We start from the raw sequence: 25,741 nt of genomic DNA, 5'->3' as shown, positions 1-25,741 counted from the left end.
GTGTCCGGGTCCGAGTTCCTTGAATGAGGAATTACCGGCTCATTCCAACCTTGGAGGACCCGGTAATTCCTCATTCAAAAAACCCATCCCCATCCCCATTTGAGCCCCCATAGGGCTCAATGGGGATGGGGAGGGAGCTAATAATGGGCCCGTTATTAGCTCCCTGGTCCCCTTGCGGGACCTGCAAAGGACGTCTGGTCTGACCAGACGTTCTGAGCGGGTCCCGCAAGGGAACCTTGTAATAGGGCAGAATGGGTTTACCGGTGCTGTTAAACCCATTCCGCCCACCTCGTAATGAAGCCCATTGAGTTTGGAGGTAGCCATGGTGCTTTAGCGCCATGGCTGCCTCCAAAATCGTGTCCGGTTCTGAGTTCCTTGAAAAAAGAATTACCGGGTCATTCCAACCTTGGAGGACCCGCTAAGTCCCCATTCTGAGAAACATTCCCCATTCCCATTCGTGCCCCATAGGGCTCAATGGGAATGGGGAGGGAGCTAATAACGGGCCCGTTATTAGCTCCCTGGTCCCCTTGCGGGACCTGCAAAGGACGTCTGGTCTGACCTGACGATCTGAGCGGGTCCCGCAAGAGAACCTCGTAATAGGGCTGAATGGGTTTACCGGCACCATTACCGGTGCCATTAGACCCATTCCGCCCACCTCGTAATGAGGCCCATAATGTTGACCTACTGTGCTATCTTACCGGGATTTGCATGTTGCATTCACCAATACGGTACTTCCGATTTCACTTCAATAACAGCAGAGAGAAAAATAGATGGTTTAGGACATGTCTGTGCGTCCTGCCTTTCGCTGTCATATAGCTAAGACCTGGTATTTCGAACACAAAGACCAGCCTGCCAGGTCCTAGGAGTTATGCAGCATGTGTGTCATATCGATCTCAGAGCATTATCGTCAAATGCACACAGTGCGTGTATGCCAGGCTAATAGGAGCACATGTGCAAATGGGTTTACTTTAAAAAAAAAAGGATATGAATGTTCACCTCTTGAATTGAAATAATGTCCCAAAAATATAAAGGAATGAACCAACCAGCATGGTGAAAACATCTTCTCTGGGACCGGCCAAAGCTCTGTGCCTGAAGGCCAGTATGGCAGGGGGCACCAGGGTCCTTAGTACTCTTCCCTAGGACGGCCCTTGGTGCTAAACGTTTATGCAACCGAAAGGCAGGGCTAGTGTTAAAATATGACAGGAGCAACCAACAGTTCCGCCAGTAGAGGGCATATAGGCCATGCCATCTGAGACCATTGTACAGATCGGACGCCGAAGTATCTCGTAGACGGGCTCGGACTTTCCCATAGGACAATGACCGAGGGGCTAGCCCAACATTTTAGTTTGGGGCAGTTTTTGGGGTGAAAGTGGACCTCATTTTTTGGCCAAAGTGGGCCAGTTTGCGCTACTGCACTAGTTTTAGAAAATGCTACTAACCAAATATACTTTAAAATTCACTATTTGCATTATATATTACCAACAACTATCCCTTGAGCATTGCCTTCAGGAAAAATAGTTCATTGCAATTTGTTTTTCGAGGGCCACTTTTTCATTGGTGCCCTGGACAAAATTTACATCCAGTCTGACCCTGCTCGTAGCCTGGTGTGGCTTGAATCCTTAAGCTGGCCTTGGTGAAAGGCCTGGGATGTAGTCTCCAGTAGTGTCACACCATACCAACTGAGTTACATTTGTGGAGTCATGGGGACAGTTTACACAAACTACACCAATGTGGGGCAATTTTGCACCTGTGTGGGGAAGTATTGCAGCAATGTTTGCACCAACTGATCAGTTCAACAAATGATTTCTGCACTGGCTGACCTTTTGCACCAGTCTGTCTGTGCAAATAAGGGCACCTAATTACCTGGTGTAAAATGGCCCAGCACTGGCGCAGTGTAGCTAGCCTGGCCCTTAATCTCGCTGGTCATGTAAGATTATCACCTGCACATCCTTGATGCCATGCAGTAGTTCTCTTGCATCCTTGAGATGGCATGCTGTGTGCTTGGTTGTCGGGCCCTTGTGAGTGTGAGCTGCCAGCCTTGCATTGATAACGCTATGTATAAATTTTTTTTATTGTGCATTTAGTTTACTTATATGACATTAAGCACATATTTTTAATCACAATAACAACAACAGATAAAACATTTAAACATGGTTTCTCCATAAAAACAAGAATTAATGAAAACAGACTTAACCCGCATAACCACATAAAATATAAAATGTTATTGTCTCATCGACTCCATTTTCTTGATTGCAATTTTCCAAATTGAAAAAGCAGCAGCAGTAATCACAACTGATTGGGCACCAAACAATGATGACCAGAATTGGTCCTTAGAGATGTTATTAATTCTACTAACATAGCCCCCATAGTCCCTCAGATAATTCTCTGCCAAAACAGGACAGGCAGTGAGGACGTATCGACTCGTTTCAATATCTGATTGGCAAAGCCTGCATTGAAGATCTTGTGGCAATGCGTCATGCCATGTACAGAGGTATTCATTAGTAGGGAGAATATTAAGCCGGAGGTCCAAAGTGAATTGCTTCAATTCAATGTTACAAGCTTTAGTTAAATAGCTGCTCATTTTGTTCCCCCGAAAGCTCTGATAGGAAAATTATCTGTATCTTTTCAGGCCATGTAGCTTTTCGATATGTGAGGCAAGATGCCACTGCTGTGTTCGACGTTTAATTATTCTTTCATAATCTGGACTTTTTCATCGAAAATACTTAATTCAAGACCCAAATTGGTCAGATGATTTACAGTAAAAAGTTCCAAGTCCTCTATGAAAGGATTATTTCCCTCTAGGCCCAGTCGTTCTCCCATAAATTGTAAGAGCAGATTAGAATTTCGGTCGAGTTTGCGCAGTTTTGCAAAGAGCAAAACTCTACGTATGCACCATATGGAATACAGTGAAGACAGGCCTTATTCGAGCCATAATGCCTCGACTGGTACCACTTTATCAAGGTTAATTATAGAGCATAATAGTCTTGCCTCTAGCTTTCCTAGCCAACCTACTTGTAATCCACAAAATACTTCCAATGAGTATAAAATTGATGGAACAAAACTCAATCTATAGACCTCCACATATCCTTCAATTTTATATCCCCCACTATGCTCAACATAATTTGTAATCACTAGCCATGTTTTCCACATTTGTTCTGTTATGGAAGATTCATAATAGATAGATGATGGATATTTTTTTATCATAAATACCCAGATGTATGATTTCCTGTGTTTCTTCCAGCACCATATTATCGAGTCTCCATTTAAAATGTTTATTAGTTTTAGGGACCTTAGCAAGGCACATCTTCTTTGTTTTTAGGGTATTTATTCTCAAATCATTTTCTCTTAGATAATCTCCTAATGCCACCCACGGACGTTGCAGGCCAGTCAAAGTTTGGTCATAAATGATTATGTCATCGGCATGCAACAAACTAATGGCTTCAATGCCATTTATCTGCAGAGGAAAATTGAGAGTGACATTATACAAAATGGGGCCTAAAACACAGCCCTGCTTCAGGCCCCCATTTATTTGGCAAAAGTCTAAGTAATGGCCTTCTGAGCTGAGCCGTATAGATATGGAGGTGTTCGAATATAATTGCTTGATGCAATATAGCAGGGAGGCATTGATTCCCCATTCTTTGAGCTTTGCCCAGAGTTTAGGTCTTGAAACATAGTCAAAGGCCTTTGAGAGGTCCACAAAACAACAGAATAAGTTTTGTCCCTTCTTATTTACGTATTCTGTGTTAAGAAATTGGAATGCACCGATGTTTGTAATTGTGCTATAAGATTTTCTAAAACCCGTTTGGAAAAGTCTAAGATGGTTTCGTTCCTCAAGCCAAAATGTAAGTATCTTTAAGATGAGGTTTGAAAAGATCTTTTGGCTGGAGTCCGTCTCAGAAGGATAGCTGTCTCGGGAGGATAGCTCAGTGGCAACGTGCTCGCCTTGGAAGCAAGACGACACAGAGCAACACTGGTTCGATCCCCGGGTCTGAGTTTAGGCACCTCTGGGTAATCTCTGGGTATTAAGCGTGTTATAAATAATCTAACATATCATATTGCCAGCAGGGAATAATTAGATGGCTCCAGTCAGTTACCTTTTTTAAACATTGGATCCAATATAGATCTCTGCCGACTCCCCGGAATACTTTGAGTCCGCTCTATATGTAAAAAAAGTCACTTAGTAACTTACCCCATAATACAGGACGGTCTTCAAGAACTATATTTGGAACACCGTCCGGGCTTGGTGCTATGAGTCTAAGAAGGTATATGTATAAAATAGCACTGCCCCTCAGACAATTTCCTCCTCGAAGACAAAAAGCCGAGCTGTTCAGTTAATTTGCATACCCATAGTGCATTGTTGCTTGGCGCTGACCCAGGGGTAAACTTCTGCTTATGGCTAATAGGCGGTGCCGTGCAGGTCTGGCTCTTCAGCTGAAATGGCCTATTCTACTATCCCATCGCAGCAGAGGCGTTGCTAGGGGGGGCTAAGGGGGCTATAGCCCCTGGTCTTTTGGTTGTAGCCCCGGATAGAATCTCAGGAGCTACAAGCAAAAGGCTAGCCAGCCCCCAGTCCGACAGTTCCAAAATTAGCGTAGCCCCAGCTCTTTTCCAGACCTAGCAACACCCCTGCATCGCAGGTAGAAGGGTTCTTTCCTTCTTTTTTCAAACCCACCAAAATCTTGATGATGCTGTAGTCCTGCGGACTGGCATTTTACTGAGAGGTTTCTCTTGTGCCCTCTGCATTTACTTAGCTTTCATTGCAGGGTATTCCAGTGAAGAACTGGGCGAAGGGGGGGATGGGTGAAGAACTGGGTGAAGAACTGGGCGAAGGGGGGGATGGGTGGGGAGTGGGCTTTTTTTTGTTTTCTTCAAAATGAGAGCAACTCGAACAGGACAAGAGAAGTGCATGTCCAGGGCCCCTGCGTACTCTGTGCACAGTATTGGCGCCTTTGCATGTGCAGGCAAATATAAAAAGAAGAAAGAAATAAGACTGTGAAGGGGTTTACTCCCCTTCAGCCAGGCAGCACCCGAGAACTGAAACGTTCGATGTGCAGAGATTTAGAGTTTAAATATAAAAAGACCTATACAAATACACATTATATAAAAAGAGTGTGAGTTGAAAAATGCAGCATGCCACGTAAGAAAAGACCTTAGTGCCAATGGCGTGCTATAGCTTCCAGTCACTCACTCGCGTGTGCATCGTTTGGTTTGGGAACAGGATCTCCCAGAAAGCTCTGAGGCTGCACTTTTTTTTTTTTTTTGCTTCATGGATGCATCTCGCTATGACCTCCTGGTCTCTGGGGTGTAGCGCGTTTCCCATCATGTAGTAGGAAGTGCTCCTTGCAGTGCCCTGGAATCAATTTTTCATTCCTTGTAAGTAACTCTTTCCAAGAGGTTTCCTGCTGGCGGATAATTATTCTAAGTACAATTAGAATCCGCCCGGGAGTCGGGAGAACGCTGATTCGCAGGAGCAGAGAGGCATTGTTGGGAAAGCTAGCGTCGGACTCGTACAGGGCATAAATATTACATCGACCATAATGCGCGCCGCTTCCGAGCCTTCCAGTGAAATGTGAAACTGATGTGCATTCAGGACAGCACCTGCGGCACTTCGGAAGGTTCCTGCCCCCTCTAGTGCTTCTTCCCCGCGCGGGCCGTGCCTGAGTTGGACACCTGCGGATACCGGAAGATGGTGGAATGCAGTAATGAGATCGGCATGGCCAAGGCAGCCATCTTTTGCCATCTAGGCAATTATCGCTATCCGCAGTTCAGCTGTAGCCGGGATTTCCTTCACTTTGCTGGGATTCCTCCCGCCGGGACCATTAAGGTTCTCTTGTTTTCCGGTTATCCCAGAGGGGGCGATCAGATTTCTTTTCTGCGCCTAACCTCCTTGTGATATATCTCTCGCACGCTGGGAATCAGGCTCTGTTCTCGGCACCCAGACCTTTCCTGCGTGCAATTTCTCGTCCTTTCTCTTTCCCGTCTCCTCATCCACGTGTTTTGATCGTTCCAATTTCCTTTGCATGGGTTTCATTTTGCATTATCACCCGCGTGTTTTGTTCACGCCCCTTTAATGTGTATCTGTTTGTTTTTGCATTCTCCTCTATTCCCCTGGTGAGATTCGGGCTTCTTATCCTGCCTCTCATTTTGATAACGACGGGAAATCATAGAGCCTGACTGCTACTGCTTCCACTGCGTGGCTCTTTATGATGGATATATAGAACATTAGCACCCTGAAGGGGCGCCAGCCAATCAGGAGGCTCGGAGAGCAGGCTGTCCTGTATGGCACAAGCCCACGTTCGAGCTGCCTGGGCAGCCATCACCCCCTCCCATCCCGGCTCCCTCTTCCACCTCACCATAGAACCGTGTAGTTTTCTACACAGGTGCTAATGGTGTCTTCCACAACAACAACAAAAAACTGACCTTGTGTGCACCAGTGCTGCTGTCCCCTCAGTCCGTTTTCCACGCCATGACGTCAAAGTCTTCAACATGGAAAAAGGACTAAGGCTTTCAGCAGCACTGCGCGACCCGGTCAGGGCTGGGCAGGAAAGGTAGGTTTCTATTTTTTGTATTAAAAAAAAAAAACATTAGCTCCGTGCAGGGAATTACATGGGTGCTAATGGTGATATGCCCCTCGGTGACAGGCCGACCCTTTTGGTAACGGTACCGCCACCCTCGTTAAGGGACCCTTGCTGCTCTCAAACCCTTAACATGGGCGGTGGGCCATTACTTACAGGGTTGGCCCGCCACCTTGGGGCATACTGCCTCATTCACCACCAAGCAATGTGTTCTTACATGGGAAGCCCAGGACCTGACCCAGGCATGCCCCTAGATGCCATGTAAAATTCTCGCAGTCAGTGGCGCACTGGCGCCTCTAGAAAGTAATATTAATGGGGGCAAACCGGGGGCACAAATAAAACAAGGAGGGCAGAGTGGCCCATCAAATTAGGGTATAAGAGGCCAAACTTGTTTAAGTGAATATTTATTTGAACACACTGGTTAAAAAAGGTTACATTTGCAAGTTCAGAGTATGTTTACGATAATAAAAGTTTTCAATCAAGGCAATATACACCCTAAAAAGTTAACTCATGTTCAACAGTTGCAAAAAGGCCCTAAAAAACATCCAAAGGCATTTAGTCCTACAAGTTTTTTACTGAGTGTTTTTCATTGAACAAACACATTTTAACATCATGTTTTGCTCTAGCTTTAAAACAAATGAATGAAAAATGACATAACAAATTAACACCCTGCAATCATCCCCACTCTTCCCTTTCATCAGGTACCTTCAAGGTCCAACCTATACCACCTTGAATGGCACCCCAGCCAAACGTGTATATTTCAACACCAACATGACAGTTCAACTGTCTTTCTTAAAGTGTCCACCGGGTGCTTTAAACAGATAAATCATAACATTGCACAATCCAACCATTCGTTATTATTTCAAGTTTACAATAATAATAAACACTGTTTTATCTAGTGCTTCATTGTAGATACCTCCCTCACCCAAGTGCTGTGATAAGTGTTATAATTATCCAAATTAATAGCAATGTAATGTAATATGACATGGTCTTGTGTAGTGCATCTCTGATGGCACTGTGATGCATGGTTTTGCTAAAACCAAAGAGTGGGTGGTGCAAGTACTAAACGTGGTGTTGATAAGCGTGGGCCAGCAGTACCAGAGCATTGAGCGCTGGTATTGTGCTATGTTGTTTGTAGCAAGTAGCTCTGTGCTGCTTGTGTCTTGTGTCTCCCTGGCCATGGGCCTGCATGAATGCTAGTGAGATGGAATGTCTGCTGGAATGCTCACTGTGGAATGTTGTGGTGTGAGTGCCCCTGAATGTTCCATGAATGTCAGTTGGTGGTTGGTACCCTGTATGAGTTGGGGCTAGTGGATATTAATATATCATATGTGGGGTCAGTACACGCACCTAAGAAAATTAATTAGTTGAGACCCTGCATATCCAGGACAGTCAGCAAAGCCCTCGAAGAAGAGCAGAGCTCGAAACACGTGTCAGCTTGTCAAAATAAAACTTACCATGTGCTGTAGTATTGGCTAGTTATAGTTCAATTCAATTAATTTTGTCTACAAGTATCAAATCAACTCCCAGGACTGTGCTGTGTGACTGCGTCATTTAGTTGTTCACGTATTTGATTATTGGAGACTTGAGCCGAGGCTCCACTACCGGATACAATCGCTTGCAGATGGTCCCTCTATATTAACTGTCGAATTTGAATCATATTAAGCACTGTGGCTTTCAGGTCTTATCTCCTCTTGTGATATTGGGTAGTCACATGTTTCTGAAATACCTTAAGGTCACTGCAGTTTCTAGTCACAAGGGTGGAGTAATATTCTTAATCATTCTTCCAGATAGGGAAAACTGCAACCTCCCAAGCAGAACATTGCTTCCAAAGAACGGCATTAAGCTCAAAGTAGAGCATCTGAATTTTCTTTTGGGGAGATATCTAACACATTTGGCCTTAGAAATGGTAGGCCAAGTTCTACGAATACAGTAGTGACCTATGCAAAGTGTCCTTAACTTGATACAGTTAGCCGAGAGGAGCCAGTGGATACGCCGCAAGAGCTGTGAAATATGATCATCTTTACGCAAGGACAAGATTAAACGGGTGGCTGCATTTTGAATGCACTGCAAATGGACAATTTGATGTTTCAGCATCCCCAAATATATAGAGTTACAATAATCCCAATCTGACGACACAAGGCCATTTACTATAACAATTTGTTGGGCCACCAGAAAGGGGTTCAGGCACTGTCAAAGAGAAAACTCCGGAAAGAAACCGTTGTCTTAGTGTGATGTTTATCTGAGACCCAGAAGACAGCTCTGAGTCAAGAATCATACGAAGGTTAGAAACCCGAGACACAGGAGAAGGGCAGGGTCAGAGCACATCAAGCCACAAGGATGTATTCCAAAGCTCAGAGATAGGGCCAAAAAATTATAGCATTGGTCTTGGAAGGAATACATTAAAATCAGTTAGTGAATATCCATTCCTTGTTATTTTCCATGCACAGACACAAAAGCAGATGCACGCCTACCCACACCTTTCTCAAGTCTGAGAAGGATCTGGGCATCGTCACTGTACACGTAAAAGGATAAAGCCTATGAACAAATCAGTGCTGGTACCAAGTGGAGATAGAAATGAAACAATAATCAGGACCATTTTGAGCCTGGGGTTACTCCACAGGGCACACACTTTTACATAGAGTTAAAGGGAAGAAGAGCAACAGATTGAAATACTTTAAGAATGATTTAATTCTTCCAAGCGCCAAATGCTGAATACCGAATCCATGGAGGCGGCCCGCAGCATGTCAAACAATGCCAGCAGGTATAATACATTCATTGATCCCGCACAGCTGATGTCCACCATCCACATTAAGTCATCAAGCTCTGTGAACAGGAAGGACCTGGTGCCTCAGCCAGGTCTAATATCTGTCTGGGAAGGATCCAAAAATGTTAGACTTTTGAAAGCAATTGAGAGATTGCGAGATATTTGCAGAGCTCTTTAGGATCAAGAATAGCCTTTTTCAAAGGGGACAAAACCACTGCATGCTTCCAAGATACCAACAACTTACCCAAGAGCAGTGAGGCATTAATTATATTTCTAATATCCTCAGGAACATATGCCTCACGTGCTGGTGGGCAGAGATAATCTAGTGAGCATGTGACTTTTTTCTCATTGAGGGGATTTGCTAGATCATCTGTTACATTGTTTACTTTTAATTTTGTATTCAGGCTGCATTTGCTTGACAAGTTTGAGTTAATATTCTTTCAGAGCTGTTTGTTTAACTTCAGACTGGGGCTCCTGCCCAGCCTGTTGCATTGTGACATATTAGAATGTCATGTATGTATATATAGAGCTTACTTCATGTAGCTCAAGCAGTTGCAGCCTGATGGTGGAGAGGAGCATTTGGATGGACCTGAAGAATAAAGCATTCTGTCTTACAGCATTGTTGTCTCATCTAATTTCCCCAATATAACAGTTGTTGACGAGCTGGAGCTTGGCCCTCTCCCTGCGCTGTTGTTGGTCCCTGTCATCTGTAGGCTGTAAATTGCCAAAGCGCCACACTCTGGTTGGGACCGCACCTGTGCTGTGTTGCGATCCCTCTGCAGGTGTATCCTGACCTTGCCATTTGCTGCTAGCATCCTTTGTTTTTCGGCTCAAGGCATTTGGATAAACCTGAAGAATAAAGCATTCTGTTTTACAGCAGTGGTGTGCTCACCTCATTTCCCCTGTTGCAACATCAGCTGATTAGCTCAACAACTGATGAACTGAGGCTAAAATGGGACATAGATGAAGTATGTGCTTCAACATTTGGGTCAACGGCAGGGGTAGGTTGAGCAATGTCCTTTTTAATTTGATTAACTTAAGTGAAGGGGGAATTCACATATCAGGCACAGTGCTTTTGCTTTGGAATAATAGGGCTCACTCTGCTGTGACGGAGTCAGTGCAGCGAGCCAGTGCTGTGTTGTGATGGGCAAAGTGCACAGCACTATTATGTATTCACATATCCTTTGTATGTTGGTACACGAGAGTACTGTGTGGTGTGTATTTCGTACAGAGCAACTCTATTATGAGTCATAGGGTTCTAAGAATGTTTTGTTTTGATGTGCCTGACTGGTGCGGTAGTCTCAGTTCAGTTGGGGTGCCGCTCGTTTAGGTGCCTGCTGTCACGCTGATCTTAATTAATAAACTCCCTTTGGAGTCTTTTTCTGCCTGGAGTCCTTATTTCACATTGGCGACGAGGATTGTCGTGCTGCTGGCTCGTTTTCTTCCCCCTGCCGGGGCCGCGTCGGATCAACGCCTGTTCATCCTGCTTCCGTGCGTGACAGCAGGCGGAGCGGAGCAAGCCCCGGTAGAAGCAGGATCAAGACCAGGCAGGAGGCGTGCCCTGGAGGGTGGGGGCTGGTGTGCCTTTGTGCTGCGCTTCCCAATTCAGCGCGCGCTCGCAACGTTGTTGCAGCCCTGCTCGAGGCTGAACGCAAGCTAATTCATGCGCCTGCAGTCTCCTGAGCTCGCGCATCTGGTGAGGAAGTGGGTGTGTCCCTCTGACGTGGAAAGAGCTCCTCTCTCATGCTGACATTGTTATTGGGTTGCCGAGCAACACCCTTTCATTGGAATCTCCCTGCCCTTTAAGAAGGGCATTGTGACGCACTCACAATGAACTACTGAAAGACTGCAATCAATCGAAGGCTCCGTTCTCTACACTGTTGCCTGACACATATAGCCACAGTTGTCTGCCGCGACATGGCAGCAACAATACCCCCACCTGTGCCTTTTCTGAACGAGCCTGGCCGTCCCTCCATCAGGTGGGACAGGTGGAAGAACATATTCGAGAACTACTTGGTAGCGATGGGTGGAGAGAGGTTCAGTTCGGCTCGTAAGAAGGCATTGTTGCTTCATAATCTGGGAATAGAAGGGCGCACTGTGTTTGATGGACTAAGCAGAGGTCTTAGTGCCGAAGCCGGAGGTGTGGATGAGTATACATTCGCCCTCAAACAATTGGAGGATCACTTTGGACCGAGAAAGAATGTGACTTTTGAGAGGCACAGGTTCTTCCAGCGCGTGCAGTAGCCATCAGAGTCAGTGGAATCATACATAGCCTCCTTAAGGACTCTAAGACATTCTTGCGAATTCGAATACCTCTCTGACTCACTCATCAGGGACCAGCTGGTGAGGTGTACGAACACTGTCAGAATCCAAGAAAAGTTGCTAGCCAAGGACATGAAGCTGGAGGAGGCTGTGGATCTAGCCAGGAGTATAGAGCAAACGTCAAAATATGTTAAGGAACTGAGAATTGACAAACAAAGTGCTCAAGCTGTGTGTGCTGTTGATCAAAAGAGGAAACCGAGTGTCAGCATGAACCGAAAGGGAGCGTCGAGCATGAAATGTACCAGATGTGGCAGTCTCAGACATGGATCAAACTACCCTTCTTGCCCAGTGAAATTTGCTGAATGCTTCAAGTGCAGAGGCAGAGGACACTTTGCTAATGTTTGCAAGGGCTCATCGATAAATCTCCTGGAATCCAGGAACGACAACGAGGAAAGTGTTCGTTTGGGTTACAATATACAGGAAGTGTCCACTGCACAGGACTCAAGTCCCAGGCATGTGTTTGAAGTATCAGCCATTGGAGGAGAGAAGGAGGGGCCGGTGGATGTGTTCATGATTGATGGTCAAGAAATAGTTATGAAAGTAGACACATGGTCTCCCTGGACCATCATATCGAAAGACACCTTGAAGAAAACCCTGAAGAGGGATGAAACAATTTTGAACCCACCTGACATTCAACCCTGTGATTATGGAGAGTCTCCAATTGGAATTCTGGGTCAATATTCTGCAAGAGTTGCATACAAAGGGAAGGAATGCAGGGCTAACATTTTGGTCGCAAAGAAGGGTGCCTCCCTATTGGGTTGGGAGGAACAGAAAAATCTGAGGGTCAGGGTGCAGGCCAGTGCTCTTGAACCCGTTACTATTGCTGAGATTGATGATGTATGGTCCAAGGAGTTTCCAGAGGTTTTCTCTGAAAACTTGGGCAGGCTCAGGCATTTTGAGCATCATATAAAACTGAAGAAGGATGCTCAACCTATCGTTCATAAAGTGAGGCATGTGCCATTAAACATGAGAGCGCAGCTGCGCAGTGAACTGGATGATTTGGTTTGCAAAGGTGTGATTGAGCCGGTGGCGGCTACGGAGTGGTTGTCATCTATAGTGCTTGTGGCTAAAAACAATGGGAAATTGAGGTTGTGTGTAGACCTACGTAGTCTTAATCATAACATATTAGTGGAAAGGCATCCTTTGCCCAATATTTCAGAAACACTCTCCACCCTTGGTGAGCCCAAAGTGTTTTCGGTCATTGACCTCTCTGCTGCCTATCACCAGGTCACACTTTCCAGAGAGTCACAACACCTTACTGCCTTTATCACACCTGAAGGCACGTTCAAATACAATCGCATGCCCTTTGGGTTAGCTTCAGCTGCGTCTGTGTTCCAAAAGGTGATGGAGGAGGTGTTGAAGGGTCTGAAAAATGTAACGGTATTTCAAGATGACATTTTGATATTTGCGAGTGATGAGTCAGAGCATGACAAGGCACGTAGGGCTGTCTTATGTAAACTAAGGGAAGCGGGTTTGACAGTCCAGAGGAGCAAATGTAGGATAGCTGTTGGGGAAGTGGAGTACCTGGGACATAGGATTTCTAAAGAAGGCATTTCTCCCAATAGGTCGCTGGTGGAAAGTATCAGTAATGCTCCCCAGCCTCAGGACAAGGACCAATTGCGTTCTTTCATGGGACTAGCAGAATATTACCATAAATTTGTGGGTGGATTTGCATCCATCTCATCCCCTTTGAGAGATTTGTTAAAGGGGTGAGGTATGAGTGGTCCAAAGAGTGTCAAGAGGCATTTCTGCAGATCAAGGAAGGGATTGCCAAGGCACCGTCATTAGGGGGATTTATATCAGGTGGGAAGACCCTGCTTTCAGTTGATGCAAGTACCCTAGGATTAGTAGCTACCTTGACGCAGTTTGATTCAGGTAAAGTTGAACATGTCATTGCATTTGCGTCCAGGCCACTTAGAGGAGCAGAAAGGAATTATTCTGTTATCGAAAGAGAGGCTTTGGCCATCTTATGGGCCATTACACACTTTAGGTTCTTTCTGTGGGGTCGAGCTTTCCTTGTCAGAACAGATCACAAGCCCTTGGTTCAACTGATGAATAGTTCTGAGTGGGCCAAAGGGTCTCCTAGGATTTCAAGGTGGATGGTGGAACTCATGAGCTATAACTTCAGGGTGTGCTACATTCCTGGGAGAGAGAATGTGGTTGCGGATTGTTTGTCTAGGTTGCCTGTAAGAGATGGTGAAAGTGGTGAGATACCTGAATATCAAAACGTTAGTATTGCCGAGATTGAGTATGATGCCATTGATAAAGAGAAATGGGTAAGTGCTGATGAGGAGGACTCGATATTGAAACAAGTCAAGGTGTGGGCTAAAGAAGGATGGCCTCACAAGAATGTGATTGGAAAGGAATATGAAAGGTATTTTGGTGTGAGGGATGAGTTAAGTTTGTCTGAGGATGGGTGCAAACTCAGGAAAGGAAGCAGGATAGTACCCCCCAGCGGGGTTAGATCTCATTTAGTAAACATAGCGCATCAGGGACATCTAGGTATGGGGGGAACGAAGAGGTACTTGCAGCAATCTTTTTGGGGGATTGATAGTGATGCAGAAAAGTGTGTTAGAGGCTGTAGAGAGTGTGAGAAAAGTGACAAGACCAGGATTGTTAGGCAAATGCCAATTACGCCTGTCAAAGTACCTAGTGAGCCCTGGCAAAAAGTTGCAGTTGATCTGATAGGGCCAATACAGAATTTTGGTGATGAATACAAATATATTGTAGTGTTAGTAGATTACCATTCCAAATGGATTGAATAAAAGCCTTTGCGTGAGGCTACCACTGCTGAAATGGTGCTATCTTTCGAAGAAGTGTTTTACAGAGAGGGTTTCCCGGCAGAGTTGGTCACTGATAATGGGGTGCAATTTCGTTCTGAGAGAATGCTAAATTTTTTGAAAGAATTCAGCATCAAGCACATTAAAACAGCTTTGTATCACCCCAGGGCTAATGGCCTTGTGGAGAGAGCTAATAGGTTTATAAAGGGTGGTTTGCAACTGGCTATGGCCTCAGGTTTGAAATGGTCTTGTATTTTGAAGGAAATGATATGGAACTATTGTACTACGCCACACTCAGTTACAAACATTTCTCCATTCATGTCTCTGAAAGGAAGACAACCTGGCACGAAGCTTTGTCCAGGTTGGCCGGACTTGGCTAAAAGTGCCAACGTTGACCGTGGAAAGATTATGACGCTTATCAAGGAGGCACAGGATGTGTACAAAGGGAGGTTTTGATGAGGACATGAAGGCCAAGGTTAACAACTGGAAAGTGGGGGATCTGGTACTCATTAAAAATCCCAGACTTGCGTCCAAGTGTGTGGAAAGCAGATATATTGGTCCTAAAAAGATATCTGCTGTAAGGGGCAATGTGGTTATTATGGAGGGAGGAGAATGTTGGTCGATGTCCCGATTAACGAAATGTCCAGTTGGTGTTGAAAGCAACGAACACGGTAAATGTGATGAAGCCAATAACAATCTTGCTGAGTTTTGTGATAAGGGATGCAATCAGCTGTTGGATGAAGACTCTGATGATGACAGTAAAACAAAACTTGGAACAGAGACAAGGTCAGGAAGAGTCAAGAACAAACCCAGTTGGTTTAAAGACTACTATGTAAAATAAATCTGATCCAAATGTAAGGGGTGAGATGTTTTGTGATGGGCAAAGTGCACAGCACTATTATGTATTCACTTATCCTTTGTATGTTGGTACACAAGAGTACTGTGTGGTGTGTATTTCGTACAGAGCAACTCTATTATGAGTCATAGGGTTCTAAGAATGTTTTGTTTTGATGTGCCTGACTGGTGCGGTAGTCTCAGTTCAGTTGGGGCTGCCCCTCGGTTAGGTGCCTGCTGTCACGCTGATCTTAATCAATAAACTCCCTTTGGAGTCTTGGCTGCCTGGAGTCCTTATTTCACACGCTGCACCAGAGGGACGCCTGCTCCAGTGAGGCATCGGCATTTGGGAAGTCCCAAGGCTAGTGTCTTTCACCAACATATACACACGGTCCCCTGTGTCCTCGTACCCACTCTCTGCTGGGCCGCTGACAAGAAAAAGAAAAGGACCTCTCTTCTTTCTGACGCACGCGTTTGACACAGCATGTACGCCGGGAAGTGGCCAACGTCCATTGCAATGGCTTCCCGGTAGAGTTGGACAGGTGCACAGGAGCAGTTGTGACTTTGCGGCTCTCCCTTTTCCACGTTTGTTCATCACAGCGCTGGTGCAGTCATTGGGTACTACACATGTATTTCAAGGCTTTCAGTTGGAGTGAAGGAGAAAAGGAAATTGGGGACAGAAAGTCAATTGCTCGGCTTGATACACGATTTTACATCTGGCAACATTGAAGTCACATTTTAGAGGCAGCTCTGACGGAATGAATTGCTTGTATTTGTCACTTGAAATGTTCAGGTCACGTTTGTGCATTTAACCTTTTCTGCTCACAACATTACTGCCTGTGGTTTGTGTATCTTGCTGTTAGGAATTTCAGTAATGTTTTGCACTTATTTTTAGTTGTGGACAGTATGAGTGAATTGCCAGTACAGTTTTTACCCAGATCTGGGGAGCCTTTGGTTAAATGGGAAGTTAGGAAAGAGGATTATTTAGATTATGTCATGGCTGTACATGGCCCCAACCTCAGTATAAAGAGGTGCAGCGCCCTGCTAATGCACAGTTATTGGATTTGAGGCTAGGTGTATTTTTAAAAGCTTACCTGACCGGTATTGTTTGTGGTATGTCTGAAATGCAATAAGAAAGGTAATTTTGCTAGATGTTGCAAACAGTTTGTGAAAGGTGTAGTTAAGGAGATTTCGACTGATCCAGATGGTGACAGTGGTGAAAAGTGTGATGACGTCCGTGATGAAGAAGTTGTCTGGTCTGTCAGTGAAGCGGGTGGAAAGAATAAGAAAAGGAGAAAACCCCATTCTCATTAACGGTAAATCTGTGAATATGCTGGTTTATTCTGGCTCAGATTACACTATTACACTATTCTGGATTATAATGTATGGAAGGAGAGCTTCCAAGGGCAAAAGCAAGTGCATATGGTGATACACGCATTACGTTTTTGGGTTACTTCAAAGCCAATATTAGCTGTCTTGGGTGAAGTACGGCAGCTGATGTGTATGTGTCTAAGAGAGGGGGCAGTCTTCTGGGATGGTTCGAACAGTCACATTTAGGAATTGTAATAGACCCCAAGGTCCCTGGTCTCATAGCTGCTGTTTCAGAACTTTGAGTCAAGTCAGAAGATATATTTGAAAGTGTGTTTGAATCTAGGATTAGCTGTCCAAAGAGGTTTTCCCACAAGATTACACTGAAAAAAGATGCTGTTCCTGTAGCCTCCAAAGATCACTGTGTGCCCATTGCATTGAGAGAATAAGTTTCCAAGGAGATAAAGAAATTATTGTTTTAGGGCATCATAGTGGAGGTAGAAGCTTCAGAGTGGGTTTCCCCAGTTGTCCTGGTATGTAAGGCGTTAGGATTTTTGTTGATTTGATAGCTCTGAATAAGTGTGTGGTAGTGGACACATTTCCCCTACAAATATTGGGAAAATGGTAGGAATGATGGCTGGTGCCAAATGTTTTAGTATGTTAGTACGTTACATCTTGCCTTGGCCTACCATCAGATATGTTTTCATCCATCTTCCAGGGACTTGACCACATTCATTACGCAAGAAGGTACTTTCAGATACAGCCGGATGCCTTTCGGTCTAGCATTGGCTGCAGCATTCTTTCAACGCATGATGCATAAACTATTTAAGGACATTAATGCTGTTTGGTTTTTCAAAGATGATATCTCGTTTACAGGCAGTCCTGAGAAAGAACATAATCAAAGACTAATGAGTGTTCCAGAAAGATTGAGCAACGTTGGGTTGACTTTACAAATAAGCAAGTGTAGATTCAGGTCTGATGAGATTGATGACCTAGGACATAAGCTCAATGCACAAGGTGTTGCACCCAAGCATAGGCTAGTGTCTGCCATTGTAGGAATGCAGGGACCTGTGGACAAACAAGGGGTTTTGTCATTCTTGCGGTTTGTTGAGTATTATGCCAAATTTGTGAAAGTGTTTGCAGACAGATTCAGGCACATAGGAGGAAGATGTAAGAAGGAAGTTTCATTTAAATGGTCTGTAGAATGTCAAAAGGAATTTGTATACATAAAAAGGAGTATTGTAAATGCACCTATATTGAGCAATTTAGATACTGCTTGCGAGACTTTTGTGAGGACTGATGCCAGCAATGCAGGTCTTGGTGCTGATTTGCTCTAAAAGCAGAATGGAGGTGAGAAAATTATAGTATTTGCCTCCAGATGCCTGAAAGGGGCAGAGGAGAGATACTCTGTCAAAGAGAAGAAGCCTTGTTTTTTCGCTTGGTCCATTAAGAAATGTAAAGCATTTTTGTGGGGCAGAAAATGTACTATTTTTACCAATCACAAACTGCTGGTGAGCATATTTAAAGCTAAGGGTTTGGATTGAGTATCACAAATGATCCTTAGGTGGGTTACAGCATTAGATGGGTATCAATTTGTAGTAGAGCATATCTCTGGCAAGGACAATGTAATTGCAGAATTATTGTCCAGGAATACATGTTGCTGTGTAGAGGATGAAGATACTGTCGAAGAAGATATTGAGGGAGATATATTTTGGGCATCTGGGCCTTCTATTTTGGAATCTGAATGGAAGGATACTGAGAAAAAGGATGAGCTGTTAAGCAAAGTGAAGACCTTTGTTCAAAATAACTGGTCTGACTGGATAAGTGAGGATGGCCTTAGTGCTTTTCACAGAGTTAAAGATTAGCTCAGTGTTGAAGGGGGATTTCCACTGAGATGTGGCCCCATGAATTACTCTGCAGGGTGGCATGGACCAGCTGTCGGAAATTGGCCATGAAGCCGTCTTCGAATGTCTAAGACCAAAGAGCGTTTGGGAGCTGACTATTGGTGCCTGGATCTGGACAGTCAAGTGGAACTATTGGGGAGAGATTGTACCTCTTGTGGAGAGTCTGACAAGATGCTGAGATGTTACGTTCAGCCTTTGAGGTCAGTAGAGTTTCCCAAAATGCCTTGGGAATTTGTAGCCATTGATATTCTAGGACACATTACAGGAGTTCAAGGGGTGAGGAAATATCTTATTGTTTTTATGGATGTGTACCCCAAATGGATCGAGACATGTGTTGTTCAGGGAGCTGTCTCTAGTGCAGTGCTGTAATTTCTGGATCAAGTATTCCAGATTGGGAGCTTGCCCAGCAAGATACTGGGCCTCATTATAACTCAGGCGGTCCGGAAATAACAGTGGCGGTAAACCCGCCGCCACCGTTGTTCCCGGACTGCCTCATCCCGACTCCTGCAGGCGGGAGGTGATGTTCCCGCCAGGTCTGACCTGGCGGGTTTAACACCGACCGCCTGCAGGCGGACGAGGAAACACCGGCAGCATTATGAGATGCTGCCGGTGTTTCCATGATCCCCATTCCCATCGAGTCCCGTAGGACTCGATGGGAATGGGGATTAACACCATACGGCCTCCGTGATTCCCGGAAAACCGGGGTTGTAATGCCCCGGTAATTCCGGGAATCACGGAGGTGGAATGGTAATACGAGTCCGGCGGTAACCAGGCGGTTTTACCGCTGCGGTTACCGCCAGACTCGTAATGAGGCCAACTGTCTGATAATGGTGTGCAGTTTACAACCCGTATAATGAAGTAATTTCTGACTAGCATAGTCATAATTCATCACAAATCATCTCTCTTCCATCCCAAGAACAATGGGATGTTTGAAAGATTGAACAGTACAATTGTGCAGGGTGTACGCATGGCAGTGAGTGAGGGCAGAGTTTGGGAGGAAGAGGTTGAGAAAAGAATGTACGCCTACAGATTTGCTCTGCATGCTACAACCGGGTTAGTGCCGTTTGAGGTACTGAGGAGAAGAAAATCTTTCACTGCAATGGGTCCAGCTTAGCTGGGGAGGTCCAAATTTGTGGAATGGGACCAGTGTGCTTTGAGAGAAAGGGTGTCGAGAAAGAAAGCGATCATGAAGAAGAGGTATGATGGTCAGAAGTGGGGGGTTATAAGTAAGGGGAATAGTACAGGAATTAATAAAAGGAAAAACAAATGACACAGACACAAGCAGGGTTTTCAATAGTTTATTAAATATAAATGTGTATGTGCTTGACTGTAATGACTTACTTGACTGTACCATGTGTCCTCACGATGGGGTACACATAGCACTCTAAGACTCACAACAATGGACAGGTCTTCCCTGCCAATAAGAATAGACTGGACTGTAAAGGGCTCTAAAAGGGAATTATAAAGAAGAAAAAGACAGTTGGAAGTTACAGTTGAAAGAAGGGAAAAACAGAGGACAATAGACAAAGAGATGTAGAGATGGAGGAAGATTAGCATTCCCTGGGGGGGGTCTTGAGCAACCACCTAGGGTGTCAAGGAGTTAGCTGGCCGGACTGCATATGCCAACAGCAGCATGAGGGGAGCAGCAAAGGTGAAGTGAGAACCCCTGTCCGGGGGCCAGCTTGTGTGGTGATCAGCACTCAGAACCGAGGCTCGGCCTGTGGAGGTTACGGCTCAACCAGGAGCCAGACTGGGTGAGTCGACAAAGTTTAGCCCCGGGCTGCATCATCGTGGTAGTCAGAGGCAAGCAGCATGACCTGCAAGGGAACAGTCTGCCCAAGGGCAGACCGGGAGGACCAGGTATACAAAGAGTTTGTAGGTGTGGAGAAAGAGTACAGAATGAGGCTTTGAAAGTGCGCGATAACATCAGTATGGGTGTCCGGAAAAAACAACGAACACCCATTGTAATACCAGAATGAAGGGGTTCACAAAAACAGAGTAGAATCGGTGCATATGGTAACCCCAGACCTTTGATTGCAGTCAGTACGCAACAAAGAGACGGGAGTACCATTGAATCGGTCTAGGTTATTGGTTATACTTTCAAAGATGCCCAAATTGAAATTTAGATTGATTGCAGACATAAAATGTGTGCATCTGATTGATAAACAAATGTTGGGTAAAAAGGCGGTGCATTTTAATTCTAAATGGATTGAGACATTGGTGTATGGAATGGAATACTGAACGTAATTGTTGTGGTCATTACAAATCTATTAAATCAGCATTTAAACACTAACTAAGGAAAAATGATTGGTAAGCCAACTTCACCTGTATGAGTGATTTCCACAATCATAAGTACATAGAGGGAACGGTGTAACTCCTTCTTATGTCCCCAATCACTGTGCAAACAGCTTTACTATCTAGAATAGAAACATTAGAACATCTCATTACAGAGTGTTGTGCTTTACGGCCCTCACGTGAAACACACTATGCAAGGCACTGCAAATACTTGTGTTTAACAGACCAGCGTTTGTGTTGGTCATTAATTTTGGGTTCTGGTTATTTACCCTTACAAATTGCAACTGAACATTTTCTATCATGTTTAAACTTAGATGCCACAAAAACCTAAAGTTATCAGTGTTGTTTAAACTATAACCCAACACTTGTTATATTAATCTTTTCATGATTGCATTTTTATGTTTAGATGGCAAATTTCAACAACTATGAAGCCACAATTGGAAAAACGTTTACAACGAGTTTGTTTGATTCATCATTTATTGATTATATGATAAGCCCGAGTTAGTTAAGGGCGAGTGATTATCTACCCGGCTGTTGGCTGTATCGTCTGTCCTGCTGTGGAAAGACTGCATTGGAGTCCCGCGAGCGACGTGGCGCTAAGCCCCGCCCCTTTTCCAGGACGTGCAGGATAAAAGTGGAGTCCAGCAGCCCTTGTGGCGTGAAGCCCGAGTTAGTTAAGGGCGAGTGATTATCTACCCGGCTGTTGGCTGTTTGCTGCTTTGCGCGTTTTGCGGCAAGAAAGGCAGCGGAGTGGCAATGAGTGGCAGCCCTGCAGTCATGGCTGGCAGGGCTGCCAGAGCGAACAAGAAAACCAATATAAATGAACCCTCCCGTGAAGAAGAGGAAGGTTGGTGCTTGAGAAGTGCCAAATTGTCACAAAAACATCAGGGCACTACCCTTAAGGGACAAGAGGGAACTTTGATACATAGTCCTAAGGAAAACGAAAAAGGCAGACTAAGGGATTCGAATGCGCCTGAGGTGGGTGACCAACGGATTTTACACCAAACTTTGGCCCCGCCAATTGAACAATTAGATCTTATTACATTGACAAAGCTTCCATCAGTGGCGCCTACGCTAAATGGAAAGGAAAAACAACAACTTCAGTCACCGTTTCTATTACCATTACCTGAGCCTGTCTTCGATGCCGATCCTGCCGATCCTGTTAAGGAGCCGATCCTGGGCGACCCGCGCGTGGCTCCTTCGGCCCAGACTCAGATGGCTTATGGAGCGAGGAGTGATCGGGAAGGCGAGGAGGTTCCGGGATCCTTGCAGCATGGACCAGGTGGTGAGTTGAGCCGACCCTCTCCCGGCGCGGACCAGCAGGGGGTGCTGTGCCGCACGGTGGGGTCTCTCGGAGGAGGGCCCCCGTCCGCGCAGGACGCTGGGGGGGGGGAGCCGGAAACTGTCCGAGGGGTGAGACGGCGTCCATTTCGGGCGCAGAGGAGCTGGCTCCCGCAAGCATAAATCGGACGAAGGAAGCTGTAACAAACCCGCCCCGCTCCTGTCTCCGCCTCTGCCGCCAGCGCCAGCATGTGTTGTGGCGAGGGCGTTCATTCATGCGGAGGAGGAGGGAAGCGCCGAGAACAAGGCTAAACAAACAGGCACGGATCCAGATTTTATGGCCATTAAAACACTCAACTACAAAACAAGACAAAGACAAACTATAACAATTACCACTAAAAGCAAAAATGGTGGCAAACATCTTAATAGAAAGGGGCAAACAGCAAACAGAAAAAAACCTGCTTGGAAGAGTAAATCAGTACATTTAGCTAATTCAATATCTTCAGCCCCTATTACAGCTACACTATTACAGGAAGAGCTAAATGAAAAACATGGCAACAAACGAGACGGAGGGTCGGCAAAATTTTTTGTGACAAATTACTTTACGACTCGAGTAAGTACAAAAGTGACAAACAGACAACATCATATGGAACTATCAGATATGGAGATGCTTGACGCTCTGAATGAATGCTTACCGCCTGTGAAATTACGAAGACTGGACTGTGAAAACACTGGAAAACAAAGTACCAGGGATATTTCAACCCTGGAGGAGAAAGAGGGGTCAACAAACCATCTCGAAAAAGGAGCAAGGGAAGAGCAGGAGAAACCAATTCCGTCTTCCCTGCCAGCGCCGTTACAAGAAGTTGCGAACCTAAACTGTGATTTGAGTCTACAATCTAACCTTGATACAAGAGAAGAGCGGGGAAAACCGGCTAACCCGACCCTAATGGGGCAGGATCATCCTCCAATCCACCTAGAAAATGAAAATCCACAGGGTAAGTCGGTCACTGAAGATGAAGTGGAGGCAGCTAGTGGTACTCCAATAGAGATGGAAAGATTAAAGAAAACACCCCAGAAAGGCGAACCTGCATCATCATCTCCACTGATCGGCAAAGAAGATGGGTCAGATTTAGATGGCGTGACATCCACAAAGTCATTCCAGGAGTCAGACCCCAAAATAATAGAATGGCCCAGACGGGATTGGTCTTCTAGCAAGGCGGAAAAAAATACAAATTTAGTAGATCTACTAAGCCCGTCAAATTTGACCAAAATGGTTCAGGCTCAAACAAAGAAACATTTGCAAAATCACCATCAAAATTCGGGGGGAAATGAAAACCCTAGCCCACGAGTAGACAAGATCGGGAATCGCGGGTGCTCATTGGACACAGCCAAATCGACTAAAAGTCAGGGGGGGGAACCTGAAAATTGTCCAAACCGACTCTCCAACAAAGCGCTCCTCAACGCCTCAACATTCATCAAGTCCAGCGGAGCACTTAAATAAGAAGATCGATCTACTCTCGATTATGTCATCGGTAAATATAGCACTCTCTCCATTTATGAAACTTTATGAAGACATCGCAGATTCCTTGAAAGATCACACCAGCATTCAAGCAATGATGTATAGCAAAGTTATATTTTTAGAAGCATACATTATGGCGTTAGAAGTAAGAAAAACTAACAATCTGGAAGCAAACCAGGATTCAGTATTAACCCTGAAACAAGTAGGTCGGAAAGGTGAAGACCAGACAACAGTGGGAAAAGCAGTAGGAACCCAAACAATCACTATGATCGATCTAACAGCAAGTAAAATATCGAAAGAAAAGCCAATTAAACCAGGGATGACGAATTGTAAACCTGGCCTACCGTACACAACTCTGAATCCAAACAAACCAGAAATCATAATTGAAGTAACAGGAGGACAACCCCAAAATCGAAAAGTTAGCCAAAAAACTGGAAAAAAGCCTTTGTCGCCAAGTCCGGCTAAGCCGGGTTCTCAATCAGCAAAAGCCATCTTCCAGTTTTTTACGTGGCCAGTAAGTCATAAAGACAAAACAGGTCCGGGAGATCGAGTAGGCACATGTACAGAGAAGAATAAAAGACAAGAAAGCTTGGAGATAAACGAGACACCACCACCTACGACGACAAATGACTTCCATGCAAATGAGGAATTGATGAATTTGAGTCAATATGTATCGGAAGACTCTGCATCAGATATGAGCCCAAAGAAAGCTTTTAAAATAGCGAGCTCACAAACTAGGAAAACTAGCAAAGCTGACCCAACACAGAGGTGAACTCACACAGGAGCGAAAATTGTCAAAACCGAATAGAGGCTAACATCGTCAGCCAAAACAAAAAAAATACTCGGCCAACTGAAACCTCGAGACAGAAAATTTTAAAACAAATGATGGAAGACACCAAAAAGGAGAGAGAAAGGGCGAGATCAAGAACACCGGAAAAACGGAGCCGTAGACACTCGGAGAAGATACACCACTACTCCCGCACAAGGCAAGGGGCCCGTGAGGATGAACAAGTCAAGTGGTATCAGCGAGTTCACTCCCAGCACCTCCAAGGGGAGCAGGAGAACAAAAGAAAAAACTCTAGTCGGCAAATGCAACCTCGCCTCTACACAAAACCAAAATATGACAAATATAAAGAAAATGAAAAGATTTCTTCGTACCCATCGAGGGATCTGAGGGAAATGGGTCCCCAGTGTAGAGCTACGACTAAATTGTACAGCCAGAAACCAAGGAAATGGGAGGAAGCGAAATGGCAGATTAAATTGACGCAAGTGGAAGAAAATAATGATAAGATCACACTAAACAGAAATTCGGTGCTAAAACTGTTCAAATACATTCGAAACTTAAAACACATCAAATCAGAAGAGTTACTTGTGGTAGAGCCTAGCCACAGAGATACTAAGGCCAGAACTTATCTACACATTGCGTCAACAACGTTAAAAAATACCATTATTGAAAATAAAAGTGAACTAGAAAACATGGGATATGACCTAAGAGTCTATCCGGTGACCCACACAGGACAGAAACAAGCAAATGAAGATGGGAAGAGGCAAGATATTCCAGACACAAAGCTGAGTAAACACCAAAACCTCAATTCCCACATAAAGAAAAGTCACAAAAGTCCTGTGGTAAAAGAAAAGACACGGGAAACTCAAACACGAGCAGGGCAAAAGCCGCTGAGCCCCAAAAAAACTAATTACCATAGAAGAACAACTGAGGAAGAAGACAAAAGAAAGTCTGACAGAGTTAGAACAACAAACTCCCAAAAGGAACAAAACCAAGAACAACAACAAAAAAAAACAGAGAGTAACCGGCTTCTAAAATGCGCACCGATGAAAGGAATATGGTCATGGCTCCCAAGAGCGCTAACAGAAAAAAAGCAAAAATAGCAGTTCATCGGAGCCGAGCACATTCTACGGGAAAGAGTCAACACAACCCACCAGAAACAGGTGATAAAAATGTGCTCGTGGAATACAAGAGGGCACCTCCATCTTCTATCTACGAGCGACATGAATCTGGGGGCATATGATGTGGTATGCCTACAGGAGACCTGGTTGTGTGAACCACCCTCTATGAGGGGTTACGACTTAATTTTGGCACCAGCCAAACAGGGCCGTTTAGGAAGACCCTCATCGGGGTTACTGATCGCCTGCAAAAA

At 44.9% G+C, this 25,741-nt stretch overlaps 2 protein-coding genes across 2 annotated transcripts in view; one reads left to right on the top strand and one right to left on the bottom strand.

Moving 5' to 3' along the window:
- Positions 1-6,464, bottom strand: part of LOC138582276 (uncharacterized) — a 30,321-nt gene extending 23,857 nt beyond the window's left edge. Inside the window, exon 1 of the mRNA XM_069653419.1 lies at positions 6,421-6,464. The gene's annotated coding sequence lies outside the window, so the exon portion shown is untranslated. The remainder of the gene's footprint in view (positions 1-6,420) is intronic.
- Positions 6,465-24,470: 18,006 nt separating this feature from the next.
- Positions 24,471-25,472, top strand: LOC138447952 (arginine and glutamate-rich protein 1-like). The gene has a single exon (XM_069604480.1). It carries the CDS (start codon positions 24,471-24,473, stop codon positions 25,470-25,472), a length of 1,002 nt encoding a protein of 333 aa, XP_069460581.1.
- Positions 25,473-25,741: the final 269 nt, after the last annotated feature.

The sequence above is a fragment of the Ambystoma mexicanum genome, chromosome 3q, assembly GCF_040938575.1.
Source record: "Ambystoma mexicanum isolate Mex_15411 chromosome 3q, UKY_AmexF1_1, whole genome shotgun sequence".
Lineage (NCBI taxonomy): Eukaryota > Metazoa > Chordata > Amphibia > Caudata > Ambystomatidae > Ambystoma > Ambystoma mexicanum.
This window is presented reverse-complemented; position numbering and strand designations above follow the sequence as displayed.

Coding starts and splice junctions, on each gene's coding strand:
- LOC138447952 (XM_069604480.1), top strand. CDS start 24,471: ATGGAAGACACCAAAAAGGAGAGAGAAAGGGCGAGATCAAGAACACCG.